Here is a 24,014-nt window from a genome sequence, read left to right as displayed (position 1 = left end):
AAGGGACAGTGAAGAAGGCAGAGGCGAGCAACTCACTCACTCAAATCATGTGGAAAAGAGTTTGCTGATCACAATAATGATGTGGAAACCACTTCTGTTTAATGGGCACCAACGATATGCCAGGCACAGGGCAAGGTGCTTTCTCATACATTCTCTCACTTAGTTCTCACAAAACCCTTTCAAAGTAAGATGTCATTACACCCACTTCATATCAGAAAATGAAAGCTCAGAAAAGGTAAGTGACTTGCTTACAGTAAATAAGCAGATCTGGAATTGGAACACAGTTCTGTCTTACTTTCATGCCCATGCTCTTTCAACTGTAGCACAAGGGTGAAAGAATCATTAGTAATTGTATTTAGTGACGTCTTCCAGTTCAACCACCTTATTTTACAGATTTGGAAACTGAGGCACAGAGTGGGAACGTGATTTGCCTGACATTACCCAGCAATTAAGACACAGATCTAGGTCAGGAACTCACTTCTCTTGCTGCCCAAATCATTGCTTTGAAAGATAAATGGGGCTCAACCAGTTTAAGAAGGGAGAACTGAAGTCCTTCCTAGCAAGTAAGGAGAGTCTAGGAATACTTCATCCAAGCCTTTCATGTGACACTTGGAGGCCCTGTGCAATATTCCAGCTGGTGATTATACCACCTCTGTTTGAGCACCATTTCTGAATACTCTTCCCCTCAAAAGTCAGCTTTTTAGGCAGTTCTCAATCATTAACAGTTATTCCTTATGTTGAGCTGAGACTTGGCTGCACAAATCTTGGGTGATTGATTGACAAGGAATGTGTCTGGTTAAAAATCTGATTTAGTACCGATACAGGAGCCTCCTGCAACCAAACAAGTTTGGGGGAACCATCTGCAGTGGTGATATCTGGGATCAAGCCAGCTGTCAAAGTCCCACAGCTTGTCTAAAGCAAGCACAGTGTGGACAGGATTTCCAGTGTAAGGAGACAGGTGAGTAGCATTCCAGCAGGGTAACAGCTGTGCCTGTCAAACTTAAAGTACAAACAATTTACCAGGGGAGTTTGTTAAAATGCAGATGCCTGAGCTCTTCTACTAGAGCTTGTCATTTGTTAAGTTTGGGGTTTGGCCCAGGGATCTGCAGTTTAAGCCAGTTACCCAAGTAATTTTGATGCAAGTTCGATTTATTTAGAAAAGATACAATTTACTCATTCATCCAGTAATTTAACAAATGTAAACAGATATTTATTGGGCACATTATATGCCAGGTAGTGTGCTGCTAACTGGTAATATAGAGATGTAAAAATAATGTGCCTAACCTTGAAGCTCTCCTACTCTGTTTGGGAGAGACTTATAAAAATCGATTACAGTATCTTGCAGTAACCACTGTAATGGGCATATGTACACAATCCAATGAGATTCTCCAGCAGGGGATGCCCAAATCTGCTTTGGAAGTGAGGATAGGCATCAAAAGTCTACTTGGGCTGAGACTTGAAAATTGGAAGAGTTTGCTGGGAGACAGGGAGAAAGAATGTGCAAAATCATGGAGATTCAGGGAGTAACAGCCAGCCCAGAAAATTGCAATGTCAGGGGTTTGGGAAGAGAGGCAGGTGATGGGTCATTGAGGCTTGTGGCAATTGGAGGAAGAGTAATAGGGAGCCACTGGAGAATACAGAGCAGGAGGGTGACATGGCCAGTATTGGGATTTTAGAAAGACCACTGGGGCTGTAACATGGAGGTGGGTTACGGAGGTAGGGGCTGGGGGCAAAGCACTCACTGGAAGGCTACATGTGGGAGATAATGAGGTGGGAGAAAGTGCAGAGGCAGTGAGGGAGAGAAGACAGAAGAGATTTAAGGGCTATTTCAGAGGTGACTGCAGATGTGGGGTCATGCGAGAGAGGGAAGAGTCCAAGGAAGATCTAGAAACTTCCACAACCTCTCTCTCTTTCAGGTCGCTGCCTGCAACGCCACCTGGTGTGTAACGGAGACAGAGACTGCCTTGATGGCTCTGACGAGGATGACTGTGAAGATGTTAGGGGCATTGAAAATGACTGCAGCCAGTACCTCCCAATTCCGGGATCAGAGAGGGTGGCCTTGGGGTGAGTCCCTGCCTTCTGGCTTTTCAAGTGCAGGGAAAGATTTACCTTCAATCATGAGTATTAGTTTTGGGGACAGAAGGGGCCCTTTCCAGAAAGCCCTTCTGGAATGCATCCTCTGAGGCGGCACTCACGGCCCCCCAGCATGCTTTGCCCAGTGTCTGCCCAGGTACCATTGCTCACACTTTCTCCTCTAGGTATCCACCTGGAGGGTCCTCCTCTCTTTTGACCCCTCCCCACTCTCCTCTCCTCTCACCCCAGTTCCATATCCAAGGCCCATCTAAGAAGCCACATCTTCCATGATCCTTCTCTGACCCCAATGCCCTTTCCAATAGCCCTGCTCACCTTCTGCCTTGTACAGCAGTTGCTTATGTAACCATGACTGACAGTGTGATAGAAGGCAAAGAAAATGGGCTTTGGAGCCAGAGATGGGTTTGAACCCCTACTTTGTGACCATTTGTTTAAACCTCCCAGGCCACAATGTCTTTATCTGTTGAGAGAAATCAACTTTGATTCTAAATCCTATTCATTAGGCATCTCATGCAAGTCCAGTTCCTTGAATACATCACAATCTTTTGCTTCTGAGCCTTAATGCATTTAGTTCCTTCTTTCTGGAATGCCTTTCCCAAGTCTCTAAGCTGGCCAACTCCTTACTGAGGCATCATCTTCTCCAAGAAGCCTTCCTGATGCACATACTCCTCCCTTTGACCTTGCTTAGGCAGGTTTGGACCCCTCCCATTGCTCCCAGAGCACTTACCCAACGGGTTTGGAGACATCTGTTGAAGTGCCCATCTGCCCAGGCCTATAGTTCCTTGAGAGGGACAACTCTGTCTTTTCAGCTCTGCTTCTCTGGAACCCAGCTCAGGACCCATCTAGCTCACAGTGACATTCTGGTATTAGATCCCTGCCACTCTGATTTTGCATCTTATCCCTTAACTTGAATATAAACTCTTGGAAGGCAAAGATTACCTCTTACTCATCTTTTTAGTCCCCTCAGCCCCTGTCAGAGCCTTTCCTGAAATAAAAACTTCTTACTGAAACAAATCAATATGACAATAAGGAAGGGGAGGGGGTAGATTTAGTAATCGTCATGAAGCAATCTAGCCATGTTGCAACCCACTCAGGGTCAGGTGAGGGTTCTGTAAAATGCAATTCTCATTTGTTAAGGTTTAATGCCTCTGAGATCACAGCCCACCTACCAAGTAGGATTGAATCCTGTAATTCATGTAGATATAACCGTATTTTTGAAAAAATCAAATTCTGCTTTCACCAAAGGGGATTCTTCTTGATTTTGAAAGTTACTATAGAATGAACAGAGTAGATGTGTGAAATATTGAGGTGTTGAATGAAATATATTCCTCTCCGTATTGGCAAAATGATCCCAGATAATAGGACCCTGCTTTTGTATGATTCAATCAGGAGCATTTCAAATACACTTCCTGAATCCTGGGCCTTTTCCCACATTGAATGCTAAAATCAGTGGAAGAGCCCCCACTTCCACTCCCATCAGTTGACATTTTGATTGTCCCTGTCCTCATCTCAAGATCTCAGAGGCCTTTTCTGATACCTTTTTTTTTTTTTGACTTAAGCATTTCCAGGTTTTTAATTTGTCATTACAGAAGTAATACATGCTTAAGGTAAAAACTGAAAGTCTTCCTTTACCACCCCCCCAATTGCACCTCACTCTGTCCCCCCTCTCTCCTTTCCCTTCCTAGAGTCGATCTCTGTTGACAGTTTGGCATGTGGAGTTCCAGACCATCTAAAAAATGTACTAATAATATACACTGTATAGAAAATTTACCTAGGTATATTGTACATTATACATGTAGATCTATTTTATATACATGAGACCATACTATATACAGTATTATGTGACTTATTTTTCCCACTTAATATCTTTTGAAGATTTCCCCTATATTTTGTACTTCCTTTATAAGCAGTATAGTGTCCTATAACAAGGGTTGACAAACTATAACTTACAGGCCAAATCTGGCCTGCTTTCTATTTTTGTAAATTAAGTTTTATTGAAACACAGCTTTCTCTCTACGATGGCAGAGTTAGGAAAGTGTGAAAAAGACCTATGGTCAGCAAAGCCTAAAATATTTATTATCTGGCCCTTTACAGAAAGAATTGCTGACCCTTCTTCTATAGTATGATTCTATGATCATTTATTTCACCATTCCCTATTGAAGGATGATTGGTTTGTTTCCCATTGTTGATCTCTTATAAACAATTCTGCAGTGAGCATCCTTATACACATTTTTTTTTGTACATGTGCTGTATTTCTGCATAGATTTTCAAAACGTGGGGTTTCTCTCTGTTTTTCCATTTCCACTGAAAGTTTTATAACCAGCTTTCCATATACATGTAGGCTTTACTTATGCTTATAGGTTATAGTATAATCTTAGGTTTGTTGTTCCTTTGAGGCTTTTCTTTCTCAAACACTTCCCATTTCCCCCTCCTCCCATCCCCGGGTAGCCTCTAAGCTGCTTTCTATGTCTGCAGATTTGCTATCTCTAGTCATCTCTTATAAATGATGTCACACAATATTTGTACTATGGTCCTCCTTTGGGTTTTTATTTGGCCTGTTAGAGAGCCTGTATTTGTAAGCTACAGGCAGAAACATGTTCAGTGGGTGGGAAATTAGAAAGGAAAGGAGCCTAGATTTTAGTGTGAAAAAGATCTAGGAAAAGTATAGCTATAACTATAGGCAAGTTATTTAATTTTTTTGAGTATCAATTTCTGCATTTGCAAAATTGTCACAAGGTTGAAAACTAATGTATGCTAAACGTCAGGTAGAGTGTGCATTCAGTTCATCATAGCTATTGTTACCTCACTTCCACTAATATGAAGAAAGAGATGGAGGAAGGAAGAGCAGAAGGAAGTTAATATATATTGAATTCTTACTATTTGCCAGGTACACTGTAATTACCCATTTATTCCTTTGAGGTAGGTTTTATTCACATTCTATTAGTTCATCTTTTGCTTTTGCTTCTTTTCACAAAGGGCACAAACAACATGCTAAGTTCTATGCCAGAACTGAATGCCATGGGAGCATAAGGAGGGAACAACTAAGTCTGCCTGGGGTAAGCAAGGAGGGTCACATAGAGGAGGCAGCATCTGAGATATGTCCCAAAGGCTGAACAGGAGTTTGATAGGCAAGGACAAACTATGATTTTATTGTCTATAACACAGGAAGCTTCGATTATCAGGTCTTAGAATTCTTACTCAATTCTAAATGTTTTTGTTCAGTTAACTTTCCATTTTTAGAAAATTAAAGTTCTATTTCACCTGCTTAACATTATTTCATCTTTTTTTGTGGCCTAAACCATGTAATATGAAGAGAGCTATTTTAAATACCCAAAGAGGAAAGTATGGGAAAATATTTCTGGAAGAGTATTGGGCTAGGGGAAGAAAAATATCGTTTGTCAAGTACCTAACATGTATTATCAACCTCACTTGTGCTTTAATTTAATACTCTTATTTAGACTGTACAAAAGCCATGCAAGGTAGGTATTATTATCCCTATTCTTCAAACAAGGAAAATGAGCCCAAGAGAACTCGAGAATGTGTCTAAACTAACCAAGCAGCAGAACTGGAAATTAAACAGGACCTTCTGGCCTTCACTGTGCACCTTCTGACATCCCATGCTGCCTGGAAGACAGTGAACTTTCTGAGGGTTAGACTGTCAACCTTAGCACTATGAGTTACACGCCAACTTTTAAACTTATTTTTTATCAGTAGAACCCTTTTTCTGAAATAGTACCGACCATAACATAAACAATAATAACATTTACTGAATACTTACTATGTTCTAGGCACTGTTATGCTTCCTTTACATGTTTTAAGTCACTGAATCTTAAAATTACCCTGTGAAGGAAGTAGTATTATTAACTGCTTTTTGCAAATGACCAAACTGAAGCACAGAGAGGTTAAATGATTTCCTCATGGTCACACAGCTAAACATGGCAGAGCTGGGAGACGGGTGCAGACAGCCTGGTGTCCACACCTAGCTCTTGATCACTGTGTGTATTCCTCTCTAATTTATTCAACATGTATTTAGGGACACCTCCTATGTGGCTGAATGCTTTTGTTGAAGAGTATCTGGGGGTCACAGCCTATTCAGCCTCCCATTGTTATCCAGAGTATTCCTTACAGTACCTCAAGGAACCCTAGTGCTCTCCAGAGCACAGTTTGAGGGACAACTGCTGGAACCACCTGCCCCAACATCTTCCAGAGAATAACATTCGGTGCTACCTTGACTGTTCCAACACTGTTTCCCAGAAACTGCCTTTTCGATTTAGGTATAATATCCTGACCCAGGAATATGTCCAGAGTGTGTATGATGCCACTTATTTTGGGGGCCAGTGTGAGACGGTTTACAACGGGGATTGGAGGGAGCTTCGATATGACCCTGCCTGCGAGCGTCTCTACTATGGAGATGATGAGAAATACTTCCGGAAACCCTACAACATTCTCAAGTACCATTTTGAAGTAAGTCTGAACAGGCCACTGTAGGGTGGGTTGCAAGGAAAGAGAGGCCTGTTGATGGAGATGCCTTGCTTTGGAAACTTTTATTTCCAATTGAGCGTGCTGGTCACTGAAGGCCTCTTTTCATATCCTCCCACCCCCAGAGATGCCCAGTGTTGGAGGGTGTTGAGAGGCCAGGGCAGTGCCAGTGGGAAGAGTAATGCAAATGTGACTGTCCAGCCTTTGAATCTTGGCTTCTATGCCAAAATCAGTAAGATAGATCAGGGGCCCTGTTCTCTGGGCTGCAAATCAGAAGACCTATTTTCAAGTCATGGTTCTCTTAGAGTTAAATAAGACCTTGAGCAGCTCACTGCCCCTTCTGGGTCTCAGTTTCGTCATCTATAAAGTGGGGGTGGGGGGCAGGACAGAGGATGGCTTGGCACGGTTCTGAGACTTACGCCCCTGCTTCACCAAAAGCAGCTCCACACTGATCACTTTCGTTTCTTGGTTTTCTGTGTAAGATTTTATTTGAAGGATGGTCTCTGCTGTTTAAAAATGTAAATTGCTGAAGATCCCTAAGGTTTTCTCCATCGCTAAAGTTCTGCTGTCTCCTGGCCACACAATATACCATGTGGTTCACAATCTGTACCAGAGCCTGCTCATGGCCATTTATTTCTTTACCCTCATCCGTTGGGTGCAAAGTTCATGCAGCAAACTTTATTGAGTTGCTGACCATTTGTCTATCTTATACCTCCACATAAATTCTCCCATTTAAACCTTATAACAACACTATGGAATAGATCTTATCATTGTTTCATTTAACATTCGCCATCACTTTGGAGGTAATGATCATACATGACCCTCTTCCTCTAAAACCAATATGACATCATCTTGATCCTATCTCTTTTTTATTATAGTGGGATCCTGTTTTCTTTATTACATAATAATACAAGATTTCCACTAGAATGTAAGCTTTGTGAAGGCCGGGGCCCATCTCATTCAAGATTAAGTTCACTGCACCTATAGCCTATAACCAGGCTATAGTGTGACTGTGTGTGTGTGTGTGTGTACCAGAGACTTATCGGATAAAGTGTCAGGGTGAGGGCCAAAGTAAGTGGAAGAGACAAGCTTCAAACCCAGATATATCTGAACTAAGGTCAGGTTATATGTCATTTAGAAGGGTCAATTGATATTTACATATTGTATCTATGGAGAGAGATGGTAGGATCCCTGGATTCTAAACAATTATCTTGTCACAGTCCTCTTCCCCACAAGTTCCTCAAGAGAAATATATTGACAGAGGATAAGGCCAGGCTCGTGGTGTCTGTTTTTAAGAAATTTGTGCCCTATTCCCCCACATCCCCTCACTGCCACCCTATCCCATATCAGGCCTATGGTAACTTAAGCTGGGAGACATAGAGAATGCCTTTTTTCGTAAGCCCAAGAAAACTTTCGGCCAAGATAAACTAGGATATGATGTGGTGACAAAGGATTCTCAAATCTCAGTGGCTGAAAACATTAATGTCTTGTTTATGCTACATGTTTATCCTAAGGTGGAAAAGAAATTCTGTTCATCATTAGACACTCAAGGATCCAACCTGATGGAAGATCCATTTCAACACATTCTCTCACAGTTGCAGAGTGAACCACTCGTTGACTCTTAAGGCTTGTTTCATTGGCTCAGGCAAATCGTAAGGCAGTGCCTGTGTTCACATTGGCAGAAAAATGCAATCCCACAGTGTGTTTGGAATGAAATAACCAAATTATCTGTGAATGGCATTAAATCATACCACTGCTAGAACTATCATAATTGGAACAGATTGCTTTGCCCTCTCATCCTAGGTCCCCCCCCCCCCCAGAACTCGCCTTCTGTACCTCACCATTATAGAGGCAAGCAACCTTCTCTATAAGGAAGGATAAACCAGCCAGAAACAAGTCCATTCTCAGAACAATATAGTATTTTATCAGAACCATCGTAGTACGCTTTTATGTGTATAAATAAATACTTTAGCAGAACCACCTTTGTATTGAGAACTCTGCTGTAATTTGTTGATTTTAGTGAGTACCTAGCTGATGCCTGGGTTAGCATAACAGAATTGTTTATGGCAATCTGAAACTTTAGATATTTTACAAAGCAAAGTTTTAAATATTGAATGGACTCGATGTGCACAAGCATCTCTTTGTTTCTTTTCAGGCCCTGGCTGATACTGGAATCTCCTCAGAGTTGTATGATGATGCAAATGATGTTCTTTCTAAAATAAAAAATGAACATTCTGCGTCGTTTGGCTTGACCGTTGGCATAGGTGTTACAGGCGTCCCTGTAACAGTGGATGCAGGTGTGTCTGCGTCAGAAGACTCTGCGTTCTTGAACAAGTTAAAGAAGTATAATGAGAAGGTATTAAAACATAATGCTGTGTCGTATGATATTCCATAATCTATACTGAACATGTATTACCTTAATTGCATTAAAAAGTACAGTAGTAATTGAACCTTAATTTGCTTGTGTAATTGGAAATGTCTGATGAGTAGTAATCATGTTTGTTTTTCTTATTATGCATTTGCACACAGAATCATCACAAAGGGAATGAAATTGAGCAATAAGACTAGAACTCTCATCACTTTACCCCATACTTTTTCATGGTTACCTGGAGCATATAAGAAAATACTTAGAATGGTAATATGTTAAAGACAAACAACCAGGCCCTCTAAATTAGACTTGGAAGAATTCTAAAGCAAGCCTTGCTTTTCCAAATAGGGAGGAGGACTGACATGCTCAAAAGATCTTTCATTTATTTATCAAACATCCACCACTAGGAGCTGATTATCCCCAGAAGTCAGGAAATACTTCCTTGAGGAAGGGGCACCTATCTAAACTGAGCTCTAAAGACTAGTACAAGTTGATGGGATGAATGGAGAGGGAGATTGGCAGAAGGGAGTTCCAGGCATAAGGAACAGCATGTGCAAAGGCCTGGAGATAAGAGAACACTGTACACAAATTTGGGATTGAAAGTTCTTCGCTGGCTGAGGCACGGGATGGGAAGGGAAAGTGGGCAGTGACAAGGATGGAGAGTTCATCAGGGGCCACAGAAACTTTTATTGAACTCATTAGAAATTTACCAAAATGCTTCAATAACATTGATACCAGAACTGTGCGGATGTAATTGGGGTTCAAAAATTATTACAGAAGATGAAAATACAGTTATAAAAATTAAAAATTAACTTATTCAACAAACAGAAATTGGGTTCTGGAGCTTTGCAACTAATTAGCTATTCATCTGAACAGGAAGTATTGTTCTGAGGTCTGGCTATATGATATTAATGTAGCCTGTTTCAAAAGCAGGTGGCCTCCTCAGACTTTCACTATTACTTTGGATCAAGGTTCATATTCCCTGAAAGTAACCATCTTCCTCTAAAATCAATCCAACATCACCTGGTCATATATATATTTTTAATTATAGTGGGATCTTATTTTTCTTTATTACTTATAGTACAAGATTAACCACTAGAATGTAAGCTCCTTGAGGGTAGAGACCCATCTCATTCAAGAGTAGGCCCTCTGTGCCTAGCATAATGCATGGGACAAATAGATACTACCGATATTTTGTCAATAAATTAAATAAATGAATAATATTGGCATTTCACCATTGTATCAGAAACATTCCAAAGCATGATTTCTAATGGGTACATAATGCTTGTGTAGGAGGTCGCCCAATGCAGTGTTTTGATTAGAGCTGGAGAAGTGTGGAGGTGGGAATGGGCGGGAGACAGAGCAAGGGAAGAGGCCACTGTAGTTTTTAACCCAGGTGAGAGTTGATGAGAACCTGACCTGGGCCGTGGCAATAGGAATGGTGATGAAGGCATGACCCCTGGCACACACTGGTGTCTCACATATGCTTGTAAATTAGAATAATACTCCATTATATTTATATGTAAATATGCATATTTCACACAATTCCTAAATGCTGACATTCTGCATTAACTCATGCTAAAACGTATACCTCCTTTGTTCTTTTCCTTCATCCAATGCCGGTTGTCGCTGGCAGAGATTCAGCTTCTTGAGAATTTTCACAAAGGTGCAGACTGCTCATTTCAAGATGAGGAGGAACAATATTGTGCTAGACGAAGGAATGATGCAGTCACTAGTGGAGCTGCCAGAGCAGTACAATTACGGCATGTACGCCAAGTTCATCAATGACTACGGCACCCATTACATCACGTCTGGATCAATGGGTGGTATTTATGAACATATCCTGGTGCTTGACAAAGAACAAATGGAATCACTTGGTAAGTAGAGCAGAAGCTTTATGCACGCAGTGGCCAACACATACACCAGGACATGGTTTGCAGTTTTCTGAACCCTGACTATGAGCCATACATGATCTCATTTAGTACTCATGATAACCCTGTAAGTGGCATTAGTGTTAATATTTCTGCAGAATTGAGGTCCAGATGGGTGAAATCACTTGCTAATAAGCACTACAAGTAGGATCTGAACTCAGACTTGTCTGCCCCCACCGCCCCCCATATTATGATCTTTCTATTTACCATCGTTAACTCTTTAATAATAAGAAATCTTTGAGGACTTTTTCATTTAAAATGTTAAAACTTGTTTTAAATGTAGATTCTTGGCTAATGAAACCAACATCCAATTAGTCAGTGAAGCTAGAAACCCAGATTATCCCATATTACTCCTTTTCCTCACCCCTGTAGGTATCTAAGTCCTAGATTCAGCTCTCTCTCTCCTGAACAAAGCTCATCCATCCACCCTTCTTCCTCTCCACGCCTACTGTGGCAGGTTGGCTCTCACCTATCCCCTGTAATTGCTTCAACTCCTGAATGCTCTCCATTGGCAGGCTCTCTCCTTCCAACCCATCCTCAACAATTGACACTGGAGTGATCTATTTCACAGATCTGATGGTATCACTCCCTTGCCTAATGTCTTTAATGGCTAAGAATAAACTCCAGACTCCATAGCATGGCATCAATAACTTCATGGTCTGCCCCTACCTACCTAGAGCAGTGGGCCCCAGACTAGCAGTATCAGTGTCACCTGGGAATTTATTAGAAATGCAAATTCTCAGGCCTTGTCCCAGACCTACTAAATCAGAATGCAGCAGTCTATGCTTTAACAAGCCCTCCAGGTGATTCTGATGCCCACTACAATTGGAGAACAACTGACCTAGTCAATGAATGAATAGAAGGTGACACAGCTATCCATATCTCAAAGACAAGTTCAAATTCCCAGTTCCAAGAAGTTTCCCTGTCTGCCCCAGCCCAGACTGGCCACTCCCTTTCTTCAACACATTCAAATAAATTCTACATTGTTTAGTCTTTTAAAAGCATTTTTCTAATAGTAATTATTTTTCTTCTCATCTAGATTGCAGAATTCTTGAAAGCAAGTGTCTGTTTGTGCTCTTTTATTCTTCGGCACTTAACACAGAGCTTACTTAATACATAATCAGTGTGCAAAAAGACTGGGAGTTTGTAAGGGAACATTAATTCAGATTCCTGGCTAGGGCAATTCATTAATTCATCCATTTGTTTATTCTTCTATAATCCAACAAATATCTACTGAGCATCTCTACTAAATGTTGGTTCACAAACAAAATTTTGAAACACAACAAAAACAAAAAGAACAGAAAATATCATAATAGATTGTGGCCAGTGAAGACAAATTATTATTGCTTCAAGAAAAATTTTCCAGTTAAATAAATGCATATGTACATGAACAGGGTCATGATACAAAATGTATAGCTTACTTTGGATTAATATTAGAAAAAAAAAGACTGAAAAACTATGTTCAAATAATTTAAGAATTACTCAAAAATGTGGGAAAGATGAAAGAACTAACATTTGTTGAACACATACTAGGTTCCAGGTGCTGTTTCATATATTCGCATTTAATTTTCTTGACAACACTTTGAGGTTGGTGTGATCCCAGTTTTAGATACAGAAAAGCTGAGGCTCGTCGGGGAGGTTAATTACTTTGCAGGAAGCTGGTGTCAAAGTCCTGGACCTATGGTCTTTCCACTATGTGATCCTGGTGTAGCCTCTCTGGGCTCCTGTCTCTGGTGTGGGATTGCTAATTAATTGAATGGGGAATCAAGGGGCTCCTCCTCCTTAAAATCTGTGTGGCAGAAATGAGCTTCCAATGTAATTAATATTCAAAAGGAGCCCACCAACAAATTGTCCCAGAGATAATTACCTCAGCTCTGTTTATAGAAAACCATATGTCGATAATAGCACAATTTGCTATTTGTGAAGAGCTGATTTTCTATAAATCCGGAAAGTTAGTGTTGCTTTTCTATAAATATGGAAATGTGCTAATCATCACCTCATCTGCTGGAGACCGCTAATAAATCAGAATGTCATTTACATATTAACCTACAAAGAACAAAAGCATCTCTACCTTCTTTCCCTTTGACAGACTCATGCAACCCTCTCTCCATGTTTGCCTAGTTCTCTCTCTATCTCTTTCTCATTCCCTTTTTCACTCTTTTTCTAGGTGCCTTTCTCTGCTTTATTCTCTCCTTGTCTCTTACTCTCTCCATCTCCTCTCTCTCTCCCTGTTTCTCTGTCTTTCCTTCTTTATCACTGTTTTATTTCTCTCTGTATCTTTGTTTCATATGACTTTAATAATATTTATATTCTATTAAATGCTTGTTTCTAAGAAACACCCTGTGTGGTATACATTCATGTCCTCAAAGGGCTGGCTTGCTCTGGGGGAACCTTTTGTCCTTGGATGTGCCTCAGATCCTCTCTGGGTTCCTCCCAGAGAATACACAAGGCTATTTTCTTCTAATGTGTCCTTTAGATAAAGTGCTTCTCTCCAAAAGACAGCATGAAATGATGCATCAAAAATCAGGGGAAGTCTTGGATGTTGGGGAGGTGATATTAGACTTCACTGGGATCCTAGAATTTCCTCAAGGGCTGTGACTCACAGCTATCTACCTTCTATAGGAATCAGTATGGCTTTAGGCTTGAATTTCTGGATTTAGATGTTTTTCTCCTTTATTTCTTCTTTGGAGCTCTCATTATTTGTCTTTGTATCAAGATGTGACAGAGAGATCAATATTAACCATTCTGGCTTCTCTGGCGTTTGACCTGGTTACAGAGCTGCCAAGTTACCAGGGACAAGTCACAGAATTCAGTGACACTGTTCTATTTGAGTTGTAAGTTTCCTGCCTCCTTTTGTTTAGGCTTCTCCCTTAGCCTCCAGTGCTCTTCCTTGTCTTGCCAACCTGACAAACTTAAGCTTATCCTTCATGGTACATATTGTACAGGCATCCATTCCTCTGCGAAAACTGCCTTGACATCTCTCAATCCCTTCTCCCATAGTTTTGCTTGTTCATGCATTCATTCATTCACCCATGTTTGTTGAGTTTCTAGTAAGTGCCAGGCAAAGAAAACCAATATGGTCCCTGTTTTCATGAAGCTCATGATCTAGTGGAGGAAACTAAATAAGCAGAAAAAATTGGGATGCTGTCCTTGGTTCCACCTTGACTTCTGGCCCCACATCAATCAGTTCTTTCAACTTTGTTTCCAAAGCATTTGTGGCATCCATCTTCCCCATCTCAACTGCCACCTTCCTAGTCCAAATCACCATAATCCTCTCACCTGGATATTGCAAGAGTATGTTGGCCCTCCTTCTCCTCCCCTCCTTTCCCCTCCTTCCTTCCTCCTCATCCCCTTCTCCACTGTGTCTTTTTGTCATTGTTGTCATCATCATTGTTGTTCCTCCAATGTTCTAATATGCCAAGCTTATTTTAGCCTGACTGTCTCCTCTGTCTGGGCTACCCTTCCCTGCCATGTTTGCTTAGCTGGATTCTTCTTATTCAGAGCTCAACTTGAATGCCAACTCTTCAGAGTCAGTCAATTGCTTTTTTGTCATATCACCCTATTTTAATTCACAACAAATCACTTATTATTCCATACTCACCTTATTTATGTATTTATTTATTTATTGTCAATCTCTTCTGTCTAGAATGGAAGTTCCATGAGACAACAGGGCCTAGAACAGTGCCTGACACATAGTAGGGGCTTAATAATTTTTGCTGAGTGAGTGAATCAGCAAGTATATAATCACAAATTGTGATAAGAGCCTTGTAGAAAGTGAATAGATTGTAGAAATAGAGAATACTTGCAGGGGAAGAGAAAGGAGACACTCACTTGGCTAGAATGATCTGGTAAAGTCTCTTTGAGGAGGTGAAATTCAAACCAAGACAATGTCCAAAGGATTAAAAGGAGACTCTAAAGACAAGGGGGCAGGTGCACTGAGCAGAATGAACAATTTATAAAAAGGCCTGTCAGAGGAAGGAGCATGGCATGTTTGAGAACTGAGAGGAGGCCAGTGTGGCTGAAGCCCTGTGGGCAGAGGGAGAAGGGCAGAAGTTGAGGCCGACAGGAAGCCTCAGGATCCTTGGAGGGTCTTCCCTCTCTCTCCCCCAACATCTCATCAGTCATCTCCTCAGTATCCACAAACTGTCCCTTCCTCTCCATTCTCACTACTGCTGGTGACCATGTCGTGCCATGCTCTCTAGAGAGTCTCAGAGGGTCCTCAGAGCATAAACGGACCATATGGACAGTGAAATAGGAAGCTAAGTGGGGCCATCAGCAAGGCAGTGCTGTGGTCCAATTTATGTGTCAGCAGGTCACTCTGCTGCTAAGTAGAGCCCTGATTAGAGGGAGTGAGAATAGATTCAGGGAGAACAGTTAGGAGGCTCTTGCTGATGTCCAGGTAAGGCATGCAACATGGAGATGAAAGACTATGATAGATTTGAGATACATTTTGAAAATGCAATTTAGAGAACTTGCAGATAGACTGGATATAAGTTATGATGGATAGATTACTACCTCTAAATTACATTTCTAACACACACACACACACACACTCAAAATATTGGGGTGAGAAGGATATGGCGTGTTTGCTTGGGGGTGCCAGCTTCCTAGTAGAGATGCCCTGCATGCTTTTGGAAATATGGGTAGGGATTCTGAAGCAAAGAGAAGAATCCAGAATATGTTTGTTTTAAATGTATGCATTATGCCAATTGTAACTGCATATTTGTCTCTTCTACTAGACCTTGAACTTTTACATATAAGTTCTATGCCCTGGAGTATTTTTTATACCTAGCCCAGAGCTGGGTCCATAGTAGGTGCACCATGAATACTTGTTGAATTGAATTGAATTTGTCTTACTTGTCAGACCACTAAATCTCCATGATTTTTTAGTTTTCTTCTCTTTTATCTGACCCTTAAATGTGGGCTTGGCCCTGGGAAGTGTTCTCAGCACTCATTTCGTGATATATCTTCATTCTTGCTTCCTCATTTCCTCCAACTCTTACCTTCATGTGATTGACCCCCACATTTCCATCCAGAATCCTGTCTTTGTTCCAGAATCCCTGTCCATATTTCCAAATGCCTACAGGCATCTCCACCAGGAAGATGGTACCTCCGAGAAATCACAGCATGTCCTTCTAACCCCAATCCCCTTTGTCCTGAATTCTTTCTCTTTCAGAGAACACCAACCTCTCAGCTTACCCAACATAGGGAGGTGGAAAATATAACTATCTGTAATGTACTAAACTCCATAGTAAGGACTTCTCACTTAATTGTTGTAATGATCTTGTGAGAGAGGTTTCCCCATTTTTACTGATGAAGGAACTGTGGCTGAAAAAGTCACATCACAAGAAAGTGAAAAAAAAAAACAAACCACAAGATATTCTGAGTTAAAGTTTCTTTCCTTTTCATATTAGCTGCCTTTATCAAGACTTACAACTTGGAAATAATTATTACCTCCTCCCTCCCTCTCCCCTGACATCTCATCAGTCACCTCCTCAGTATCCACAAACTGTCCCTTCCTCTCCATTCTCACTACTACTGATGACCATGTCGTTCCACGCTCTCGCTGCAGTTACCTCCAGCCAAGCAGACATGCAAAGTGAGGAAGGGATCAGTATTAGGTAGATATTCCATAAATTGTCTTTGGGACAAATGTGGTAGTGGTCTGTTCCAGACCCCTTTTTGTGGCTAATGCAGATAGGTCTTGATACATTTGTTTTGATTTCTATGCCCTTAGTACCTCAAAATGCAACATGAAGTAGAATGCTTCCTACCAGTTAAAAATCTAAGGAAGTCTGATAGGGTACCCTTATCAAGGATGCTGCAGTGGACGCAGTATGTACTAGAGAGTTAAACTAACAGACCTCAAGATCTAAAAGGTCATGATTCTCTGATTTATCCATATTGAAAGGGTTCTGCAAACAGAAAATGACTTTTGTGGATGCTTTGCTTGTGAAAGAAGCCAGTAGCATTCTGTGGCCTCATAAAAGCTAGCAGGCAGTATGATAGTGGAAAGAATTCTTGTCCTGAGTGAGATATCCAGCAGTTTTCATCTAGGCTCTGCCATTTAAAAGCTAGTACTTCACATTTCTAAGTCCTGGTTTTCTTATAACTAATGTGTGGATAATAATGTCTACTTCAAAAGGCTACTGTGAGAATTAACCAAGGTTATATTTATAAAAGCAATGAGATAAAACATTGTCCACCCAGTAGCTGCTATTATTGTTAAATTTTAGGTGGGGTCAGTAGGTAGCAAAGAGATTTGATCACGGTCTGTGAAATGAAGGAATATACTAGTGATGTGGTAGGAAGGAGCTCAAACTTTGGAATCAGACACATTTGGGTGGGGATCTTGGTTCTACCATTTAGTAGCTGCATGACCTTGATCACAGTACTTAATTTCTCTGAATCTCAGCTTCTTCAAGAACCAAATTGGAATGACAGCAGGGATTTGTTTATTTGAGAATAACCCATATTCAAAGTACATGTCACATGGTAGGTGTTTAATTAGATGTTTCTTCCTTTTAATGCAAGTTATTAGTATGGCAGAGAGGTGTTCATGAAAAAATTAATCATTGTAAATCTCAATTTCCTCACCTGTAAGCTAGAGGTATTAGTAATGTTTATCTCAAAGGGTGGTTGTGAGGAGTGGACTTACCCACAGAAAGCATCTCGTGCAGTGTCCAGACTCCAGTAAGCATTCAATAAATATCACATGCAGAACGAGGTGCTGAGAATACTGGAATTCAAATCCTGTCTCCACCACTCACCATCTCTGTGACCCTCCAGCAAATTAGTTAACTTCTGAGAGGATCAGTTTCTTTTTCTTCTAACTGGGGACAATGAGGTACCTACCTCATGGGTTTCTGTGACTATGAAATGAAACAATCTATGTAAGCATGTGTCCCAGTATCTGACATAGTGGAAGAGTTCAAAAAAAGTTACCTATTATTGCTGAACTATGTTGTTGTTTTTGTTACATGTTTATTACTCCCAACTTTCCAGTTATTAACACTGTAACCTTAACTGTTCTGTCATCTGTAAAGTTGGGGTAATAAAATACCTATCTCGGCAGAGCTCTGCAATTGGTCAGCTCTGAACCATTGTTCGAATGGAAGGGAAATCATTATCATTGTGTCCAGCCTGCAGTAGCCAGCACTTTTGTCGTGGACTTGTGGCCTCAGCAATCATGCTTCCTCCCATACCTGCCCATGTTTTTGATCAAGGTCATTTATTTCTGTCTCCAGAGCTTCAGCCAGTTTTGGAGAAAACACTCCTACCATTTATCAAGGTCACTGTGAGTTCTCATCACTATCTTTCAAAGTGTTAACAACTCTGACCGAATCAGTGGCTGTGTTTCCATCATCCCTGGCCCTGATGGATGCCGGATAAACAGTGACCCCTGGAAAGACCTTTCCAGCTAGCGATCAGAATATCCAGCCCATTATTAATCATCACCCTTCAGGAAGAGCCCTCAGACCAGCTGATCTACCATCTAACACAGAATGTGGAAAAAGCCACTGGGATAGAATTAAAAACCTCACTAAAGTTGGTGTTAATTACAGTTGAGTCCACTCTTCCTCCCTCCTCCCTGGCTTCCTTTTTTTCATTCATTCCTTTAATTTATCTTTCAACAAACATTTGTTAAGCTCCTATAACATGGCGAGCACTGTCTAGATACCAACATGACTAATACCTGATCTCTCTCATTGGGGGTTCGTAGGAGGAGATGGGGTTTCTGATTGTGGTCAGGGATGGTTTACTCTGTGGACAGCTGAATCAGTCACTGCACAAAGTGAACTAGAAATTTATTTTTTTATTCCCTGTTCTTGGAATCAACCAATATATTTGGTTTTAATAAAATATATTTATATATAATAGCTCCTTATATTTATAAAGCATACCATATTCACATCTGATATTCAACTTGATCTAATAGCTTTACGAGGAGTTGTGTATCATTTTCCCCAATTTTGTAAAGGAAAAACCGAGGTCCAAAGAGCTTAAGTAAATGGCTTGATATAACTTGGTATTGAACCAAGTTCTTCAGATGTAGACTTTGTTTATTTTCCAAGTATTCATTCCTTTTCCACACATTCTATCATTCATTTTAAATAATGTATACCAGAGGCTTAAAGTATAGCAGTGGTGGTAAGACAGCTGACATTTACTAAGCATTTCTTATGAGGCAGACATTGTGGTTAAGTGCTTTAAATGTGCTACTTCATTTAATCCTCATTGAAACCTGTGACGTTAAATACTATAATCACCAATTTACAAATGAAGGACTAAGGATCAGAGATGTTAAGTAAGTTGCCCAAGACCAAGGTCACATAGCTATTAATTGGTAGAGGCAGGGATCAAACTAATGGAAGCTATAATCTTAATCAACATGTTATAATGTCTTAGAGATATCTCAACCTAGAGGTTTTCAAACTCCAGGTTTCAAACTGTGGGTTTGCACATTAATAGATTGTATACGAAGTTTAGTAGGTCATGACCAGCATTTAACAAACGGAAATACAATACAATAGGAATAGAAAATATGACAGTGTATCACACAAAGTATAGTTAACTATTGAAACTTATTTTAACTGTATATGTATATGTGCTGGATCATGATGTGAAATATATGTCTTACTTTTGGGGCTGGACAAAAAAGTGAAAAACACTGCCGTTTCCCAGTGTGCCCCACTGACTATAGACATATATTTAGTCATTTTACATAAAGGAAAAATCATCAATAGCCATTAAGGAGGCATTTTTTTTTTTAGATGGATGCAGAGGAGAATAAAGGTCTCTTTCCCCTGGGAGTTCTTAGAGAAGGGTTTGTTGAGATGGCAATTCTTTGCTGATACTAAATGGAGCTGGGAGAAACACATGTATGCTTCCAATCACAGCTGCCATTTGGCCTTTCCTGGCTACTCAGCTCAGTGGGGAGATTTCCTCTTCTGTTGCAAGCCTCAATGACCCACTAGTTGGACATCTTATCAAGCAAAATTAAAGCAAAGAAGTGAGAACTTGGACTTGTTCAGACCTGTTCAGGCCTTGCTGCAGGTCTGAGAAAACATCAACTTGCCTGCTCAGGGCTTAAATGTTAAATATGAGGGACTGGAGGACCAAGCAGGAGAAAGGATTGCACCAAAAGGTGTTCAGTGACATGGAGCCAGGGCTGGAACTAGAATCCAAGGCTCCTGACTTCCCCCTGCCCTCACTCCCTCCTCCATGTGTGCTGGTATGGTACTGCATAGTTTTCCAGTTTATTCTCATGAGACCCTATGTCCAATAAGAACCAGAGGGCTTTGTCTTCCCACTCTTTCTCTCCTCCCTTCCCGTCTCCAGTTGCAATGACTTAACATGGATGAAGCTCATAGGGAGGGGTTGAAGTGAAACAAATTTTGTGTCTGTAAAATGGGGATTTTCTAATGATTGTTTCCACTTAATTTAACTTTCATACATTGAGCCCATTCTATTTGCTGCCCTACCACCCTAGGGATACACAAAGAATAATAATATTATCATTATTACCATTAGTATAGTCATCACTGATTAAGCACTATGCTTCGAGCTATATGCTCATTAATTTAATTCTATCTAAAAACCTTAGGAAGAAAGAACTATCATCACCATTTTATAAATGAGAGAAAAGAGGCTCAATGAGGCTCCGGAACTTGCCCAAGCTCACCTGGCTGGTAAGCGGTAGAGTCAGAGATGTAAGTTCTCCTCCTGTAGATTGTAAATACCAGGAATGCATGACCAGGTCTACCTTGTTCATTAGTGTATCCACAGTGCTTGTGTTCTAGTTTGCTAATGCTGCCAGAATGCAAAACACCAGAAATGGATTGGCTTTTATAAAAGGGGGTTTATTTGATTACACAGTTACAGTCTTAAGGACATAAAGTGTCCATCAACAAAGGGTACCTTCACTGGAGAAAGGCTACTGGCATCCAGAAAACCTCTGTTAGCTGGGCAGGCACGTGGCTGGCGTCTGCTTGCTCCTAGGCTGCGTTTCAAAATGGCACTCTCCAAAATGTCTGCATCAGCTTCCAAAGGCCATCTTCAAAATGTCTGTCTCAGCTCCAGCTCATTGTGAGCTCCTTCCGTCTGAGCTTATATAGGTGTCCAGTAAACTAAACAAGGCCCACACTGAATGGACAGGGCCATGCTTCCATGGAAATTATCCCATCAGAGTTATCATCTACAATTGGGTGGGTCACATCTCCATGGACACTGAACCACTGGGTTCCAACCCAGTCCACACTAATACATCTGCCCCCCACAAGATTGCATTAAAGAATATGGCTTTTTCTGGGGGACATAATATGTACAAACCAGCACAACTTGGCACATAGCAGGTGTTCAAAAAATACTGTAGAAGGAATGAATGTTGAATGACCTCTGGATCCTCTGCGTGTTCTACTGTGCCTAGCACAGTTCCTGCCCTCAATGAGCTTGTATGCAAGTGGGAAAGATAGAGGCAGGTCTAAGTAAAAACTGCCAAGATAGATGTGGGGAGTCTCATGTAATAAGACAGTTTCAATGATTTATCCAAACGGAAATGAAAGAGTAAGCATTTGCCGAATTCTAATACTGTGGCAGGCAGCAAGCTGGGCCCATAAATGCATATCATTTCATTGAAGCCTCTTGGGAACTTCTTGATTGGGAACTTCTTTTATTGCTATTCCCAGATAGGAATCCCAGATGAGGAAATCAAGGCACTGTGAGCTGAAATGACATGTCCAAGGTGACACAGCTGGTTTGAGGCAGAACCAGGTTTGAAGCCAGGTTTGAAATTAGCTAAATGATGTTTTCAAAATAATTAAGGGAGTATTAGTCTCCATACTCATTCCTGAAAAATAGTAGTTAGGTCAGTTTTACCCATTGATTGGAAATTGTAACTGGGAGAATTGTTAAAGGTTAGATTGACCAGCTTGTAATTATCTGTTCTGAAGTTTAAGTACTGTTACAGAGCCAGGAACAAGCATGGTGTGTTGGCACTGATGACACTCAAAGAGGTGACCTTCAGAGACCTGTAGGTCTGAAGAAGCATCAGGGCCAGGGATGGCAAGTAGGTTTACTAGCAAATGCTCCCTGGACTGCTGAATTGAGGACTGTGATACTAAATATGGGCTCAGACAGAAAGTGCTGTGATCAATTAGTGATGTCTCAGAGACAGGGGGTTGGAGGAATGATGGCCCCTTTGTATTTACTATTCCTTTACTAGGATGAGACAAAGGACGCCAGATGATTAAGCCATGTATGGGGAGTAATGAGGGTTGTGTGGACTTATTTACTGTAGCTCAAATCATGAACGCTCAATTCTCTCATACTTTCCATCACATTTATATATTACAGTTTGTTTGCTTACAACTCCTTTTTGGAAGGTTCTGAGATCATTTTACCTTGTTACCCAAAGTAGGAGGCAGGAAACCCCAAATCTCGAAGGAAAACCCTACCCTCAATTCATTCTCCATCCACCCACCCATCCGTCCACCACTCCTCCATCAAATACTCACCGAGCACACACGATATTCTGGGGACGCAGGGATGAAACACACAGGTCCCTTCCCTGAATAAGCTAACAGTGAGTTGGGAGCTAAGAATAATATGTGATAAATTCTTGAACAGAAGTAAATACAGAAGAAGCAAAAAGGAGGGAGAAACCCACCTTTTCTGTCCTTCCCACTTTCTAGGCTCCAGGGAATCCTAAGCTGCATTTCCAAAATGAATAGTAGAGGCTTGCCTGGTGGAGAAGGGAGCTGGGGCTTCCCAAGTAGAGGGAGTTTCATGGGAATGGCTGAAGCAACAGATGGGTGAGGGTGAGTAGTAGGCGGTGAGTGTCTAGTTTCACCCACAGGCCAGTCCTTGCTTGTGAAGGTCTTGCCCCTGAGGCCAGTGAGTAATGAGAACAATCCTGTAGCTGGGTTATGCCAGGATTGTCCATGGAAGAGCCATGATATCAGTAACCAGGAAAAGGAGCCAGTTTTGGTGTCCTAAAAGCCACAGAAAGGAATGTCGAGCTACAGGAGCTGTGCAAGACGAGCAGGGAGAACAGGAGGGTGCTGCCACTGAAGCATTAAAGTGAGCATGCTCTGGCCTTGCTCAAAACTCCAGCCTCATGGCTCACGTTCCCTACTCAGGTGCTGCGCTGGGCTATACTGAGCTACTTGCAGGTACCTGGACTTACCGTACTCATTTTCTCCTTGGGGCTTTGCACTTGCTCTTCTTCCTACCTGGAATTCTGCTCCCCTCCCCCCTTCTCTCTCTTTGTCACCTGGCTAACACTTACTCAGCCTTGGGTCTCCACTTAGATAGGACTCTTCCAGGCAGCCTTTCCGTCTCCCCATTCCTGAGTTAGGAGCCTGTCTGAGGTGCTGCCGTGTACCTCAGATTTGCTTCTGTGCATCACATTATTGCAATGGCCTGTTTCTAGCATGCATCTTGTTAATGGTGTGTCCCCAGAGTCCTGCCCATAGGCTGAGGTTGACCCACAGTAGGAGCTCAGTTTCTTTCTAGCCAGGGTGGTTCAGAATCCAAGCCTGTAAAAGCTGGACATCCTCCAAAGCTTTCCTCATATTCTGCAGAGTCAGGGATGGACTCCCAAAGGGTTTGAGCAGGACTGGACAATGAAGAGAGAGAGGTGGGCAGGAGCCTGATTGTGAAGGGTCCTTTATTGACAAGTAATCAGTCTGGACTGGCCCAGAAGGTCTTTTGCTGTGTCCGCTACCAACCCGTCAACCCAAACAGACAGGCACTGGATTCTAATAAGCTCTGGGCTTTATCCCCAGTTACTATGACAACCAGGCTTTGTGGTGATGGGTAGTATTGATTGACTGACAGACTCCTGGTGTGTTGGTTCTGTCCCCACTCCCCTTAAGTCATCTGCATACACATAGAACTTACACACTCTCAACACCATCCTCATGACTCTGTTCTGATTTTGAATTTCCACCTCTAATATCATTGAAAATAGCCTCAGCTTTAAAGAAGAAAAGCCTGGGATGGTTTAAAAATTACTCCCTGAGCCACCTTTAGCTCTCTCCCCCTTAGGCAATATAATGTGACATGGAGAACATGGACTTTGGACACAGATCTTGATTCAATCCCAGCTCTGTTATTTATTTATTGTTTAACTTTGGGCAGGT

At 41.4% G+C, this 24,014-nt stretch overlaps 1 protein-coding gene across 1 annotated transcript in view; it reads left to right on the top strand.

Moving 5' to 3' along the window:
* The window catches only part of C8A (complement C8 alpha chain), a 61,418-nt gene that overhangs the window by 17,820 nt on the left and 19,584 nt on the right, over positions 1-24,014 (top strand). The window contains exons 3-7 of the mRNA XM_037827106.1: positions 814-958; positions 1,917-2,064; positions 6,366-6,555; positions 8,726-8,926; positions 10,575-10,815. Coding sequence (XP_037683034.1) covers positions 814-958; positions 1,917-2,064; positions 6,366-6,555; positions 8,726-8,926; positions 10,575-10,815 — 925 coding nt within the window. The remainder of the gene's footprint in view (positions 1-813; positions 959-1,916; positions 2,065-6,365; positions 6,556-8,725; positions 8,927-10,574; positions 10,816-24,014) is intronic.

Source organism: Choloepus didactylus, chromosome 2, assembly GCF_015220235.1.
Source record: "Choloepus didactylus isolate mChoDid1 chromosome 2, mChoDid1.pri, whole genome shotgun sequence".
NCBI classification, from domain to species: domain Eukaryota; kingdom Metazoa; phylum Chordata; class Mammalia; order Pilosa; family Megalonychidae; genus Choloepus; species Choloepus didactylus.
This window is presented reverse-complemented; position numbering and strand designations above follow the sequence as displayed.